The following is a 17,529-nucleotide window of genomic DNA, read 5'->3' on the forward strand; positions in this document are numbered from 1 at the left end:
ATAACATATAAACAGCAAATATCTAAACAAGCACCCAAGGCAGCCTGATGTTCACTGGCAAGAGAAGAAGCAAGGGGCTGGGGATGTGGCTCGAGCGGTGGCGCGCTCGCCTGGCATGCGTGCGGCCCGGGTTCGATCCTCAGCACCACATACCAACAAAGATGTTGTGTCTGCCGAGAAGTAAAAAATAAATATTAAAAAAAAAGTTCTCTCTCTCTCTCTCTCTCTCTCTCTCTCTCCTCTCTCCTCTCTCACTCTTTCTTTAAAAAAAAAAAAAGAGAGAAGAAGCAAAACAAAATTTATCATCCTCTGATGACGCAGTTATCAGGTTTGTATGCACAGACACACAAACATATCTATTTATAGTAGAAATAGAATATATAAAGTCTAATGCTGAAAGTGGAGTTGTGAAGCTAACTGCATGTGCTAGGGATACACACTTGGGCTAAAGGAAATTACATTCATTTATGAAATGGTAAGAATTCTAAGAGTTAAAAATAACGAAACTATTCAGGGACTCTTCTCAGTACTTTATTCCACTAATAGTTTTTTTTTTATCAGTAAAAGCTCTTGCAGTCATTTGTCATCTACAAAATTATATTAAGAGGCATTTTATACAATCCTACTGTAACTACAATGCATTCTGTCATTGAAAACCCTATGTAGAGTTGTAAATGGCCTTCAAAATCATCAGTCTTCAAATACAGATGAGATGCAGTTCCATGTAGTTACACGGTTGAACGTGTTTTATGTTCTAATCCTTGAAAATTAGTCACTTAACTATTCTATATTAAACAGAATCTTTGAATAAGCAGGACATTCTATTGTCCCCAGAGCATGAAAAAAATAAATAACAGAACTGATCAGACTTGCTTCACTCCTTCAGGAATGGAACTAAATAACAAAATAAGCAAGTCGCTCATGCCTAGGTTAGCAGGACATGCATTTCCATTTGAAGTCACCGAGATAAACCTGAATGTAAAATTCCATGTTCATTCCAGGGGATCTGCAAACCATGTATAATGGGAAAATCTTGGAGTACAAGTTTTCCACAAGATGCATCCTTTAAAATACTGGCTTGCATTTTCAATCAAACCTCAGATTTATATACACAACAATTTTGCACTATAGAATGAATTAATAGTTCTGTTATCTTACGGAAAAATATGTGCTGAATAATTATACTGCTAATGCAAATGCCAGAATTGAATAATGAGGAACAAAACCATTTCCCTTTCAAAAAGTCCACAACAAAAAGCAATTTTGGTAGAGCTTGGGAGAGATTTCTAAGTACTGCTAAAAAGGGTACAAATTTGCTGTGTCTTAATTTTTTTTCCATTTTGGAGAAGTAATTATAAACCCCAAAGTTTTGAAACAAACTTTTTCAATGAAAACTTTCACAGGCAGTTACTTTGATCCTAAGATGAGCAGTGAGATTGGAGGCTCTAAGTAACATCTCAGCCTCTTTCTCAGAGGACACACTTTGCAGACAGTATGGGGAAGTCACGTGGAAATGCCCAAGCATGTCAAAATCTGCTCCCCTCCCCCCCAAATTGGGGAAATAACAGAATTATCAAACAAGGAGCACCCACAGAGCTCCTGATTTTTTTCCCCTAAAATTTTTGTAACATAGGGTGATGGTGCAGTAGGGGTCACTGATCAGAGCACTGCAGGTGTCTATATGCTCAGAGAATTTCTGAGGTCTTTACCAGGCCCCTGAAGGCAGAAGAGGTATGTGCCAGCATAGGAGGTATCCAGTGCAGATACCTCATTGGGTACCTTTGTTTCTGGCTGAACTGAGGTTCTGTTTCCAATGGAGATAAGACAGTACACCTCCTTTGTATATAAAGGATTGTTGTTTTTATTTAAAAAAAAAAACTACTCAATTTCCTCCTGTTTTGGTAAACTCAGTATATTTCCTAGAAATTGCATTAACTTATTAACCCAGGGCCTTATGCATGTTAAGCAAGAGTTATACCACTGAGCTATCAGCACTTTTTAAAGATGTTATTTTGTAACAGGGGCTTACTAAGTTGCCCAGACTGGTTTGGAACTTGCGATTCTCCTGCCTCTTGTCTCCTGAGTAGCTAGGGTTATAGGCATGTGCTACTGTCCTCAACTTTAAAACTGAATTACCTTTTCAAAGCTCGATATTAAAAACAGATTGAAGCTAGGAGTGGTGGCTGTAATCCCAGTGGCTTGGAGGCTGAGGCAGGAGGATTGCAAGTTCAAAGCCAGCCTCAGCAACTTAGTGAGATCCTAAGCAACTCAGTGAGACCCTGTCTATAAATATAATACAAAGGCGACTGGGGATGTGGCTCAGTGGTTGAGCACTTCTGGGTTCAATCCCTGGTACCAAAAACAAACAAACCACACTGGACCTTTGGATCACTCTTTCAAGTCTGCTCTTGTGAACAGGCCCCCAATTCACCTGACCCAAATCTTCTGAGAACTTACCATCATCTTCACACTCTTCTAGAGGCTTCTGCTGTTTGTTCAGGCACCGAGGGTCTAACCAAGACGTTGTTTTTGTGTTATGGCTGCAATTCACAAATGAAAGCAAAGAAATTCATTTTAAAATGGGGTTGAGAAAAAAGTCCACCGACAGAAGAAGTACCCACGCTTGACTATTTGCTCTTCAACCAAAACAAAGATCCTTTTCAATAGCAAACTTATTTTAAATGTGTCTCTGACTTAAATCTAGGATGCTGGGATTCACAGAGAAGTCCGCTACTTCACTCCTGAGCATCCCCACCACTGTGTGAAATGACCCCAAGTCACACAAGGGGCTCAAACCCACGCATACACATAAGTCGTGACAGCATCCTAAATTAGGTTCTCGATACACGGAAGGCAACCCCTAATTATCCATTGTAAATAGAACCTGGGCCACCCAGACAAAGTGTGGAGATGCTAAACATGCTGCCCCAGCACCTTCTGGAGGGTCCAAGCCCAGCCGTGCATGATGTCTTTCAACAGTGATCAGGGCCTTCAGCAGCTGAAAGGGCAGACACATTCTCAAGGACAATGGCTTTCACGCACGTTAGAGACCTCACCAGCTGGGTGTGGTGGCACAGGCCTATAATCCCAGCAACTGGGAGGCTGAGGCAGGAGGAATTCAAAGTCAGCCTCAGCAACTTGGCAAAGGGCCTAAGCAACTCAGAAAGACCCTGTCTCTAAGTAAAAGGGCTGGGGATGGGGCTCAGTGGTTAAGGACCCCTGGGGTCAATCCCTTGTTCCAAAAAAAAAAAAAGTCACCAGCACAGTTGGAAGAAGTTTGCCTTTGTGTTTCCCAAAGCAGAGCAAGGAGCATTCTGTTTGAGGACCCAGTATTGTGCAGCTAAGTGGTGGGACAAGTCTAATAGTTCTGGCTACAAACCACAAAAGAAAACAAGAAATTCAAAATTTTTTCTTTTTCTTTTCTTTCTTTTTTTTTTTTAATGTTTAGGCAGCAATCTCAATTTTTTTTTTTTTTGAAGTTTGAAGTTTAGGCTATAGACATGGAAGGATGGAAGTGTCTAAGTATTGCTAGGATGTAGACATAAAATTAATACTCATATAATCTTTTATCTTGCAACTGTGGTGAACTCAAAGAATATTTCTGAGCACAGTGTTTTGTAATTCTCTTCCTAATCCTGTGATCCATAGAGAGGGTCAGTTTTGTTTCTTCCTTTGTAATCTCATTGGCTTTTAATTCCTTTCCTTGGCTTATAAAACTGGCTAGAGGTTAGGTATGATTTTTTAATTTTTTTTTTAGCTGTAGACAGACACAATACCTTTATTTTACTTATTTATTTTTATGTGGCGCTGAGGATAAACCCAGTGCCTCACACATGCTAGGGGAGCGCTCTACCACTGAGCCACAGCCCCAGACCCTCTTCAGTATGATTCTGAATAAGAGTGAGGAGTGTTGAAATCCTTGGCTTGTTCTTAAACATGTAGGAAGTATTTCTTCTTTCACTATTAAGTATAATGGTGACTATAGATTTTCATGTATGCTTTTAATCAAATCAAGAAAATTCCAATATTAATTTTACTGATAAGTTTTCTTATGAATACTCAGTGTTGTAAATGCTTTTCCTGTGTTAATGTGATTTGTTTTTTTTCTTTAGACTATTAAAATATAGTGTGCATTTTATTTCATTTCATTTTTACTGAAGATCACTTGGCTTTACACATGCTACTGACCCAGCCCGACATATTATAATAACTTCTCTTGGTCATAGGAACAGCGTGTCTTTTTTTCTGGTTAGGGCCAGGGATGGAAGGTACCGCGGATTGAACTCAGGGGGCACTCAACCACTGAGCCCCATCCCCAGCCCTATTTTGTATTTTATTTAGAGACAGGTTCTCACAGAGTTGCTTAGGGCCTCACCATTGCTGAGGCTGGCTTTGAACTCATGATCCTCCTGCCTCAGCCTCCCGGGCTGCTGGGATTACAGGCATGCACCACTGCGCTGGGCAAGTACAATGTATCTTACTAAATATTGTTGGCTGATACTTGTTAAGGACTTTTGTACATATATCTTTTTTTTTCCTACTTCTTTGTTGAGCTTTAGAGTCAGAGAAATAGCAGTTTCACAAAAATAATTAGGAGGGCTTCTTCCCCTTCTCTTTTCTGGGAGAGACTGTGTAGAAATGTGGTTCATTTTTTCTTTATAGGATTAGTGGAATTCTCCAAGGAAACAATCTGGGCCTAAGATTTCTTTTTCAGGAGTTTCAAAACTGCAGATTCATTTTTCTTCAGAGTTGGAGGTCTATTGGAATGACCTGTTTCACATTAAATGGGCTGCAGTGGTGTGCGCTTCTTGAGGAATGGCTCCATTTCATCTAAGTTGTTCAATGTACGTGGGCAGGTTTGTTGGTGGAACCCTCTTATTTATTGGATATCTTCAGGGTCTGAGTGGTCCCTTCTTTCCTTTCTAACATTAAGGATTTTTGTATCTCATTATTTGGAATTCTTTTTTTTTTTAGATTAAAAAAATACCATGTTTAAATATATATTTTTAGTTATTGATGGACCTTTATTTTACTCATATATGAAGTGCTGAGAATCAAACCCAGTGCCTCACACATGCTAGGCCAGTGCTCTACCCCTGAGCCACCACCCCAGTCCTTGTTTGGAATTTTTGCTAGAAATTCTGCTCTTGTAAATATTTTGAAGAATTGGTTGTTTGATTCCTTGATTTCCCCTTAGTTTTCTATTTCCAATTGCATTGGTTTCTCTCTATGTTATTGCGTTTCTTTTGCTTATTTTGATTTACTTTTCTTTCTCTAGGTTCCTGAGATAAGAGTATATACAGATTACTGATTTTGCTCCTCATTTCTAATAGATATGCTTACTACTATAAATTTACCTCTCATCATTGGCTTAGCCCTGTCTCTCCTATTTTGATATGCTACATTTTCATTTAGTTCAAATTGTTAAAAAAAAATTTCTCTTGAGATTTCCTTTTTGACTCACGGGCTCTTTAGAAATGTATTATTTCCTTCCTAAAACTTTGGAAAATTTCCTACTTTACCTGATATTAATATGGCAACTCTGTAAGACCCATTTTTCTGTACCTGTTCTTTCAACACAAACTGTTAATACACAGAATAAATGTTTATAGGAAGCCTATAATTGGGTCGTGTTTTTAAATCCACTTTGTGATTCTTTTAACTGATGTATTTAGTTTAATTAATATAAATATTCATGATGTTATGCCTTAAGTCTTCCACTTTGTTTTATTTTTTCAGGCTTCCTATGGTTTAATTGACTTTGGAGTTCCACTTTTATTTATTTATAATATTCTAAATACATTTTCTTTCTTCCTTTCTTTCTTTCTTTCTTTCTTTCTTTCTTTTTTTTTTTTTTTTTTTTGTTGTTTTTCATTCCAGGGATTGAACCCAGGGGTGCTCAACCCCTGAGCCACATCTGCAGCCCTTTTTTATATTTTAGAGACAGCGTCACAATGAGTTGATTAGGGCCTCACTAAGTTGCTGAGGCTGGCTTTGAACTTGTGATCCTCTTGCCTCAGCCTCCCAAGATTCTGGGATTATAGGCATGCACCACTGTGCCCAGCTATATTTCTTTTTATAACTCTTTAAATGGTTGCTTTTGTACATTAGATAACATATAAATATTAACATATCTTACCACAATCTAAGTGATAAGATATACTATATTACACTATATGTACACACTTAGTTTTACATATACTTGTATATATATTTAAGTGTATGTGTGTATATCTTATCACAATCTACTGGCATTATATTACCCTGGTTTGATTAAAGTATACAAATATTTTCTCCACTGTATTTCTTTTTCTTCCCTCATTTATAATAAAATTGGGCTTGGGAACTACACCATTAGCTGGTAGCTCTGTGGTAGAGCTTGCCTACCATGCACAAGGTCCTGGGTCCACTCCCAATACCACAATAATAAAATGTCTAAAATGTTTTTTTCTACATGCATTTAGAAAAAATATTAAGGAGTGTTATTTTTGCTGTAAACTTCAAATTTAATTAAGAAAAATCAAGAGGTGAAGAAAAATGTATCTAATTTACCTATATTTTTGCTTTTTCCATTGTTAGTTCTTCTATTCCATGTTCCAAGATTATTTTTTCTTTTAGAATTCTCTTTTACTTTAGAAATATTCTTTAGCCACTCATGGACAGTAGCCCACAGTGACAGGTCTCAATCTGAAGGTATCATGATTCCCTTCATTCTGTAGGATGTAGGATATTTCCACTAGGTGCAGAAGACTCTCCTTTCTGTTAGCATCTGAAAAATGCTGTTCCACTTCTGTTCTGGTGTAGATGTGAGGTGTCCCCCCAAAGCTCACGTGTGAGACGGTGCAGGAAGGTCCAGAGGAGACATGACTGGGTGGTGAGAGCCTTAACCCAACTAGTGAATGGACCCCTGATGGGATTAACTGGGTGGTGGCTGGAGGAGGTGGGTGTGGCTGGAGGAGGGGGCATTGGGGGCGTGGCTTTGGGGTCTCTATTTGTCTCTGGAGAGTGGAGTCTCTCTCTGCTTCCTGGTCACCATGTGAGCTGCTTCCCTCCACCACACTCTTCCTCCATGATGTCCTGCCTCCCCTCGAGCCCTGAGGGATGGAGCCTGCTGTCTATGGACTGAGACCTCGGAAACTGTGAGTCCTGAAATAAACCTTTCCTCTTCTATAATTGCTCTTGGCCGGTCTTTTAGTCACAGCATCAAAAACACTGATAAAACAACTTCCTTCTGGCCTCTGTGGTTCCTCGGGTCAAAAGAGCTGTTCTTTGAACTGTTTTACTCATATCTCTAAGTGTCACTCCTCTTGTTCAAGATCTTTGAGCTCAGATTTCAGAAATTTTACTGTGATGTACAGTTTTCTTGGTGTCATTTCCTTGGGTTCATTCTTTTTGCACTCACCCAGCTTCCTGAATCTGCAGGTTGATTTCTTTTGCCATATTTGAGGAAATCTCAGAGATCAATTCTTCAAGCATTATTTCCCCTCCAGTCCCACCCACTTTCTTTTCCCCTGGGATTCTGAAGACAGCCAACTCTTTTGTTATTGATCCAAAAGTGCTTGAAGCTTTTATTCTCCGTTCCCCTCCCCCTAACTTTCTGTGTTGTTCATATTGGGTGATTTTTTTTTTGGGGGGGGGGGTACCCAGGCTGCTTAACCACTGAGCCACATCCCCAGCCTTATTTTGTATTTTATTTAGAGAAGGGTTTCACTGAGTTGCTTAGCACCTCACTGAGTTGCTGAGGCTGGCTTTGAACTCACAGATCCTCCTGCCTCAGCCTCCAGAGCCACTGAGATGACAGGCGGGCACCATTGCACCTGGCACATAGGGTGATTTCTAATTTGTATCTTCAGGTTCTCAGATTCTTTCCTGGCTCCTTTACATTCTTCTGTGGAGCAGCTCCAGGCTATTGAATCCATCTAGCAAGCTTTTCATTTTGTCTACTGTATTTTTTAGCTCAAACATTTCTATTCTGCATATCTTTGCTTTGCTCAGACTTTTTTTCCATTTGTTTTAAGCACATCTATAATTGTTCACTGAAACATCTTTATAATGATTGCTTTAAAAGTTTTTTGTTAGCTAATTCTAACATTTCTTTCATCTTAGTATTGGCATCTACAGACTAGCTTTTCCCATTCAACTTGAGATCTTCCTGATTCTTGGTACAAGAAATGATTTTCTTTATTGACCTGCCGATTTTGGGTATTCCTTCACAGGACTCTGGACTTTGTACTTTAACTTTCTGGTTTTGTCCCTTTCCCTGACAATACTCCAGAGAAGAAAGAGGGGTGCTACCTATTACTCCCATGTCCCCTGGCTTTCATGGACACTGGAAGGGGAAAGGGATCCTTGCCCACCTGCATAGGGAGAGCAGTTCCAGCTCCCCAACAGGCCATCGCTGGAAGAGGCAGAAATATCTCACTGTTGCTCCCAAAGTGGCCTCACTGACTATAAAAGGAGGGTGGCCTATTTGTCACTGGATGGAAGTGACAATCCTGCCCCTCCTTTGTGACTCTTCAAAGAACACCCCAGTGAGGAGGAGCAGGTGACCTCTTCCTGCCAAATGGGGGAAGATCAGATGCCCGCTCTCCCTCTCGCCAGTCCAGGTGGGGAGGGGGCAGTGCTACTGAGTCGCTTCAACCCGAGTATCAGCTTTCCATGGAGCCTTCTGAAAGCACATGGCAGGAAGGACGTTCTTCTGTCACACAGACCCAGGGGAAAGGCCCAGGTTCCCAGCTAAACCACGGCTGGGGGGGCGGGGGATGGATTGAGACCACAGGTCATTCTAAGTTTTGAAACTAGGCAAATCACAGCTGAATACATAGCTGTCCTTGGAGGATGCCCCGTCTGGTCCTGCGGCTGGAGAAAGCAGGTTTGCATCAGGTGTTCCTCTCCATTGGTATTCCTGGTCCACTGTCTACTTTAGCTCCAAGTCGTGGGTAAATGGAATCAAAAGAAAGCCCTGGATGGCCTACCTGTAGCTCCTCTGATCCTTGGCTCCCGAGGTAGTCAACTTCATCTGTTTCTCCTTTCAAAGTCCTCTTATGTTTGTTGTCTATATGATGTCCAAAGTGGCTAAGTCCATGTTTAACTTCTGAAAACTTTTTAAAATTTGTTCTTTTTGGCAAACATGACCGTAGAGTATATTTAACATATTATACGTACATGGAGTCTAACTCCCCATTCTTATGGTTGGACGTGATGTGGTGTTTCCCTGGTCGTGTGTTCATATAGGAACATACGAAAGTTCTGTCCCATTCACTCCACTGTCTTTCCCATTCCCATCCTCTCCCTTCCCCTCATTCCCCTTTGTCTAATCCAATGAACTTTTATTCTTCCCCTGGCTTATTGTGTGTTAGCATCTGCATATTAGAGAGAATATTCGGCCTTTGTTTTCTTGGAATTGGCTTATTTCACTCACCACGATAGCCTTCAGTTCCATCCATTTACCAGCAAATGCCATAACTTCATTCTTCTTTATGGCTCAATAATATTCCATTGTGCATATATATCACATTTTCTTTATCCATTCATCTGTTGAAGGGCACCTAAGTTGGTTCCATAGCTTGGCTATTGTGAATCGAACTACTAAAAACATTGATGGGGCTATGTCATTGTAATGTGCTAATTTTAAGTCCTTTGGGAATAAATCAAGGAGTGGGATAAGTTGGTCAAATGGTGGTTCCATTCCCAGTTTTCTGAGGAATCTCCATACTGCTTTCCATAGTGGTTGCACCAATCTGCAGTCCCACCAGCAATGTATGAGTAAACCTTTTCCACCATCCTCACCAACATTTATTGTTACTTATATTCTTGGTAATTTCCAGGAGTGAGATGGAATCTCAGTGTAGTTTCAATTTGCGTTTCTCTAATTGCTAGAAATGTTGAAAATTTTTCATATATTTGTTGACCGATCGTATTTCTTCTTTCTGTAAAGTGTCTATTCAGTTCCTTTCGATGCTTGACTTTTTAATGTTCTTTTTAATTCCAATATTTTTAATTTCTCCCAAACTGTAAAACTTGTACACACTTACATATATACACATGCATAAAACAAGGTAGATCCAATTCCCATAAAATTTAACATGCTACAGAATGTAAGACACTTAAAAAGTCAATAATCTTGATAAATAATTTAGCCAAAAGTACAAATGGTATCTAGAATAAATGAAGAACTCTTAAAACTTAGCCATAAGAAAACCACAACTGGGCTGGGGTTGTGCTCAGTGGTAGAGCACTGACCTAGCATGTATGAGGCACTGGGTTCGGTTCTCAGAACCACGTATACATAAATGAATAAAATAAAGGTCCATCAACAGGTAAAAAAAAAATGTTTAAAGAAAAAAAAAGAAAACCACAACCCAATTAATAAAAAATAAGCAAAGAATGTAATACTTTTAATGCCTAAACATTTTCTTTATATATTATAACATAATCTACATACACTATAATTTAGTTGTCTAAACCTTTAGGGAAATTACTCCTCAAATTCCTAAGGTATCATAATTAGGATATTTTGGCTATCATTATGATTTAGATATTAAGTATTCCCTACAATCTCATATGTGAGACGGTGCAGGAAGGTCCAGAGGAGACATGACTGGGTTGTGAGAGCCTTAACCCAACCAGTGAATGGACCCCTGATGGATTAACTGGGTGGTGGCTGGAGGAGGTGGGTGTGGCTGGAGGAGGGGGCATTGGGGGCGTGGCTTTGGGGTCTCTGTTTGTCTCTGGAGAGTGGAGTCTCTCTCTGCTTCCTGATCACCATGTGAGCTGCTTCCCTCCACCACACTCTTCCTCCATGATGTCCAGCCTCCCCTCCAGCCCTGAGGAATGGAGCCTGCTGTCTGTGGACTGAGACCTCTGAAACCCTGAGCCCCCAGATAAACTTTTCCTCCTCTACAATTATAAAAGTTGGGTCTTTCAGTCAAAAGAGTGAAAAAGCAGACTAAAACACTAAACAGCTATCTTATTTTTTTACATAAAAAGTTGTTAAGTCGTATAAAACAATAACATCAGTTAAGAGCGATTTCAATTTAATTTATATCTGCAGCTTCCCAGGGAGAGGGTAGGGTAGGGGAATAAAGAGAGGGTGAGGTGGAGGTGGAAAGAATGGTATACTTTACTCTATAAAGTAGACTTCTCCATTTTCGGTATAGGCCATCTCCCAGTTTTGAGGCAGAGGACCTAAATTATCCTCTGCGGAAAGAGGTAGGTGCTGAGGGAACTTCTGAGAAGGGTCCGTGATGGGAGCAGCAACGAGGCTACTATTCACAGGCGCAAGAGCTGCTTCTTGGAGAGGGTGCTCGTCCTGGTCCCCAGAATCGGCTGTTGGGTCAGGTTGTGGGGAGAGAGAGAGAGAAAGAATAAGTACAAACACACTCAGCATCAGAACACAAGCCTGGGTTATATGACACTGTGCACATTTATCTTCTTAGCCCGCATCCTTCCCTGATCGCTGGCCATTAACTATGACTTCTGTTCTGCTTTGACAAATGTTAGGTAGCATTCGAATGACCACTCCCAAGAGGTGTGGCTCAGTGTCAGATCACAGGAGCATGTCACTAGCAGGTTTGAGGCCCTAAATTCGACACACACATGCACACGCACACACACATGTATACATACACCCCAACAGAATTTATTTTACTTGTTAAGAAAGAGGAACTAGGCACAGTTGGTGCACACCTGTAATCCCAGAGGCTTGGGAGGCTGAGGTAGGAGGATTGCAAGATCAAAGCCATCCTCAGCAACTACTAGAGGCTCTAAGTAACTCCGTGAGACCCTGTCTCTAAATAAAATATAAAAAGGGCTGGGGATGGGCTCAGCAGTTAAGCGACCCTAAATTCAACCCACAGTACCAAAAAAAAGAAGAGGAGAAAAACATGGCAGATAATTCATCACTCACCATCTCAGAAATGCCAGAGAAGAAGCCAATTAATAATTCAGACCCGAAAGACTCTTAGACCAAGCAGATCAAAACATGACTAAGATACACTCTCCTTCCATGGGTACTATTTGGCTTGTGACTTAAAAAAAAAAAAAAAAAAAGTTCATGCTGAAAACACACAGATCCTGTGGCTTTTTTATAAAAGTTATCTAAAACACTTTTTTGGGTAGCTGCTGGCAAAGATCACAGCTGACACATTAAGCTGGAATGTATATAAAAGTTTAGGATATGGAGACAGCTATACCAGTGAGTCAGAATGGAGCCTCTTTTAGAAAACCCAAGAGGCTGTTCCTGTGAAAACCAAGACAGTTTACCCCCTGCAGGGTGGCGTGTAGGTGGACTGCTGGGACATGGGTCTCCAAAGAAGGCTCTCAGTGCGTGAGTGTCCTGGCTTCTGATTAACTAGCCATATCCGGGGTGATGTCATCCAAGGGTCCACAAACAGCACTTCGGACACTCTGGGGCTGAATTTTTATAGAAGCTGATGATAGGAAATGTCAATCTCCGTGGGTCTTGACGACATAATCATCAGGGGATGTAGCGATTTTCTATCTCCCGCAGTTATTCTCTGATAGACATTCCTGCTTTGATTGCAAAAGCAGACTGAAGAATAAGAAAGGACTGTTTTCAAAGCTGTCTTCGATGAGGGCACCCCATAAGACCCCTGGGAACGAAGAGTCTCAAAAACAACCACACCTGCCCCAAATCCATGCCCTAGCCCACGTGGCCCAAGAAAACTGATATAAACCTATCAACCTCCTCCTGGCTCCAAGCTACACTCTTTTCAATTAGGAGTACTGTATCATTTTTTTTTTTTTTTGGTAGATGGAAACAATACCTTTATTTTGTTTATTTTTGTGTGTGTGGTGCTGAGGATCGAACCCAGTGCCTCACCTGTGCTAGGCAAGCGCTCTACCCCTGAGCCACCACCCCAACCCTTTGTTTTGGCCTTTGATGATCAAGTTCAGGAACACGTGCTGGATGCAGGGTGGACCAATGAAGGAGACATAGGGAAGTTCTGGCAGAACCGTCAGCCTCTGGATGCTGGGCTTATTTAACTGACAGGTTCTGAAGCTGGTGGCCACATTCCCATTGTAGGGGAATTCCCTACTGAAGAGTGAAACCCACACAGAGGAGAGCAGAGATGAAAGGGAGAATGTTCTCTAAGATCCAGGACTGAGCCTTTGATCCACGTCTGGAGTCAAGGTTACCCCTGTCCTCTTCAACTGCCTGGTTCCCCCACCGAGTCACACCTTCCTGCTTACACCAGTATGAATGGGTTTTACAACTTGCATGAAAAGAGTGCAGATTTAATAGGACAACTATAATTTGAATGAACAAGAAGGAAATTAGGCCAAAACCGAAGAAATCTTTTGAGACTACTCATCAACAACAAAATAAATCCAAAGCCTAGCCATGATGAAAAGACCCAACCTTAATTCTGTAGAAGCCAACCTACACTCACTCATTTCTGATGTACCTTCTCCAGGGTACACTTTTCACCCTGAAGAGCACATAAGAATCACCTGGAGAACCTGTGAAAATGCGTATTTCCGGCTCCCTACTCGAGAGAAGAGGTTTGGGATTTGTTTCCAAAATGGGCTTTTATAAAGCATCTTGCTGATGGAGATTCAGGAGACAGAAGTAGTATAGTCTGAGGAGAGGGATATAAAGAAGTCTCCAAAGAATGCAAAGGAACGTTCCTTGTGTGCAAAGTTCTAACTTTGGTTGGGGCTTGAAGTTGTCATGTTCTAGAAGCCATGGCCAAAATTATGGTTTTTGCTGGTAAGTGGACGGAAAGGGAGAATATCTTGCTCAGCGAAATAAGCCAAACTCAGAAACTCAAAGGTGAGAAGGGTGGAGGAAAGTGCTGGGGAGTGACATTGGTCAAATTATACTGTTATGCTGTGTGCATGTAGAGTATGTGACAACAAATCCCATCATTATGTGCAACTCTAATGCACTCGTAAAAAATGTGGGGGGAAAAAGAGAACAAAAAAATCTCATTCTCTGATAGAAAATAGAAAGCACAAAAATAAGGTTTGAGTACACACAGGACAGACTCAAGAATCCATAGCCTTGGGGCCGGGTTGTGGCTCAGTGGTAGAGCCCTTGCCTCTCATGCATGAGGCCCTGGGATTGATCCTCAGCACCACATAAAAATAAATGAATAAGATAAAGATATGGTGTCCATCTACAACTAATTTAAAAAAAAAAATCCATAGCCTCAGTAATGGCTTTGACTTTGATACATGCTTGATAAAAAAAAAATCTTAGCCAGAAATGGTGGTGCTAGCCTGTCACCCCAGCAGCTCCAAAGGCTGAGGCAGAAGGATCACGAGTTCAAAGCCAGCCTCAGCAAAATTGAGGTGCTAAGCAACTCAGTGAGACCCTGTCTCTAGATAAAATACAAAATAGGGCTGGGGAGGTGGCTCAGTGGTCGCTTGCCCCTGAGTTCGATCCCTGATACCCATCCCCCGCAGAAATCTTTAATTCATGAAATATTTGGGAGCACTACTATCATTATCTAACCCAAGGTTGACAATGAATGAATGTGAGGAGTCAGGCAGAATGGAAGGTGGGAGGAGTCTAGATGGGACACAGGAAGCCTGGGCTCACCTATGGTGGTGTGACAAGCACTGTCACTCAATGTCCTCACCCGCGAGCTGCAGAGGAGGTACCTGAGTTGCTTCTCTCTCAAGATAACCAGGAGGTTCACCAGATACATGTGAAAATGGTATGTAAACCATCAGATGAACACAAATGCCATTGTTATTAATAGTAAATCAGGAGTTTCTAAGCATCTTGTCCTCTCTGTCTCTCTGCCTGGCCCCAGACTATTGGAAGTGACTTTAAGAACATTCCTGAGGCTTATCTTAAACTTGTAGATAGTTTTAGATTTATGTGCCTCTTCCACTGTGCAAAAATCAGTCAAAATCTTTAGGGTCTGATAAGGTTAATTTAAAACACAAAAAAGCACACTGGATGTGCACACAGGTTCTGGAGGAGGACCCTCTGACACTCCCTCATTATAACATTAGAACACTGGTGTGCACATAAATAGCTTTGGAAAATGTCTGCCACATTGTACCAGAGAAATATTAGTTTTTTTTTAATATTTTTTAGTGGTAGATAGACACAATTCATTTATTTACTTATCTTTATGTGGTGCTGAGGATTGAACCCAGGGCCTCACACATGCTAGGCGAGTGCTCTACCACTGAGCTACAATCCCAGCCCATCATTAGCTCTTATACGTATTTATTTATTTATTTTGGTACTGAGGATTGAACCCAGGGGCACTGAACCACTGAGCCATGTCCCCAGCCCATTTTTATATTTTATTTAGAGACAGGGTCTCACTGAGTTGCTTAGGGCCTTGCTAAGTTGCTGAGGCTGGCTTTAAACTCCTGATCCTCCTGCCTCAGCCTCCGGAGTCAATGGGCCTACAGGCATGTTCCACCGCGCCCAGCAGGAAACAGCAGCATGTTGTTTAAAGTATCCTGATAGGTGTATCATTTTGAACAGGTTCACAGTATTTCTACACTTAGATATGATTCTCATACCTTTATCATCACTGGCTCAACCAGAGCCAACACCCTATTATGCTAATGTCACCCTGTGCACAAAACAGCTGGTAGATTGCTATTTAGAATTGTTCAGAATGCAAAATGCTTCGACACAGCTACTTTCACACACATGTATGACATGTAACTGGGGGGTATGAATTCTTCAAAGGAATCAGTATGAGGGGCTGGGGCTGGGGCTCAGTGGTAGGGGACTTGCCTAACATGGGTGAGGCACTGGGTTCGATCCTCAGCACCACATAAAAATAAATAAAAGTATTTGTGCCAACTACAACTAAAAAAAAAAATAAGAAAAGAATTAGTATGAGTTTAGGGTATGATACAATGTCAGCTGGTGTCACTTTTATTTTGTGAGGGACATTCATTTAACATGCTCCTTACTATTGAGATGCACCGTCACAGGTATAGCTCAAAACTACTTCTCTTTCTGTTTCTTTTTTGCGGGGTGGGGTAGTCGGTGAGGGGGTAAGATGGGGGATGGGCTGCTAGGGACAGAAGCCAAGGCCTTTTCCATCCATGCAAGGCCTACCCCCTACCTCGGGACCACAACACAGCCTAGGCCCTGTCTGTCTAATGCATCCTATTGGCACCTGAAGAGCACTGTGGAGTGTCACTTGGCTTTCTGTTTTGTGCAGAAATGAATGATCAGACTAATTTTAGCAATCATGACCGAGGCCCACATTTTCTTTTTTCTTTGGTACCAGGGATTAAATTCAGGGGTGCTTAACCGACCACTGAGCCACATCCCTAGCTCTTTTTATATTTTATTTAGAGACAGGGTCTCCTTGAGTTGCTTAGGGCCTCACTAAGTTGCTGAGGCTGGTTTTGAACTTGCGATCCCCTTGCCTCAGCCTCCCAGGCCACTGGGATTACAGGCATGGGCCAATGGCCTGGCTCTACATTTTCTTTTTTAGATGACAGGATTTCAAGTGAGGATTTTATGAGATCAGATGGTCTAAGGTATGGCTTCTACAGACAGAAATGAACAGTAGTTAGACATGGGACACTCGTCAAGATTTATGGTCAATAACCTCAACTTTGTCCCTGCTTTCTACCAAGAAATCACCTTAGTACATAAGTGGAGGACAAATAAAGTGTATAAGGGTGGCCTTAGGCCCCAAAGGACAGCACAGGCCTGTTTGGCAGAGCTGTTTCACTGTCCCCTATTCGTAAGGTCTTCTACTGCTGTGACCACAACTATGTTTTGGGTTATATCATGACTTGCAATTCTTATTTACTGCATTATCAAGACATTAAAGTATTATACGTTTTTTAAAAGCAATGTAATATAACCTCTTTTCATTTTGTTGGCGGCTACTATATATGGATGAAATATTCCCAAGGGATGAAATCAGATGATTTTAATAAAGGCGTACAGAAAAGATGGTGAATTTTTCCCGGGAGTGTGGTGCACACCTGTAATCCCAGCAACTTAGGAGGCTGAGGCAGGAGGATCGCCAGTTCAAGGCCACCCTCAGCAGCTTAGGCTGTAAGCAACTCAATGACACCCTAACTCTAATAAAATATAAAAATGGGGCGGGGGTGCTGGGGTTGTGGCTCAGTGGTAGAGTGCTTGCCTTGCACATGTGAGGCATTGGGTTTGATCCTTAGCACCACATAAAAATAAATAAAATTTAAAATTATAGAAAAAAAAAAGGACTGGGGATGTGGCTCAGTGAGTTCAATCCCTGGTACCGAAAAAAAAAAAAAAATTCTTCTACACATTGCCATTGTAGGTCAGCCACTGGTCTACCACATTTTAAATGGAAAAAAAAATTTTTTTTCACAGAAGTAAATTCTTAGAGCTAGTAGGAAAAACTTGGAAATAATACAATCCCCCTAGTCCCATCACAGATAAATGATTTAAGGCATTTTGTTCATAAATAGTCAACTATCAAGAGACAAGCCATGATATCAGTACTTCAGTTGATTCAATACTTCTCACATAAGGGGTGAGTTATCTTACTGCCATAGCAAAGTCATCAAAAACAT

The 17,529-nt window shown here is 41.2% G+C and overlaps 1 protein-coding gene across 8 annotated transcripts in view; it reads right to left on the reverse strand.

The window, feature by feature from the left end:
• MAGI1 (membrane associated guanylate kinase, WW and PDZ domain containing 1) overlaps positions 1-17,529 on the reverse strand; it is a 610,526-nt gene that overhangs the window by 99,549 nt on the left and 493,448 nt on the right. For all 8 annotated transcript variants that reach the window (XM_081283977.1, XM_081283978.1, XM_081283982.1 and 5 more), the window contains exons 5-6: positions 11,127-11,328; positions 2,458-2,540 (exon numbers count right to left, since the gene is read on the reverse strand). In XM_081283977.1, coding sequence (XP_081140103.1) covers positions 2,458-2,540; positions 11,127-11,328 — 285 coding nt within the window. The remainder of the gene's footprint in view (positions 1-2,457; positions 2,541-11,126; positions 11,329-17,529) is intronic.

The sequence above is a fragment of the Spermophilus citellus genome, assembly GCF_964194105.1.
Source record: "Spermophilus citellus genome assembly, chromosome: 3".
NCBI classification, from domain to species: domain Eukaryota; kingdom Metazoa; phylum Chordata; class Mammalia; order Rodentia; family Sciuridae; genus Spermophilus; species Spermophilus citellus.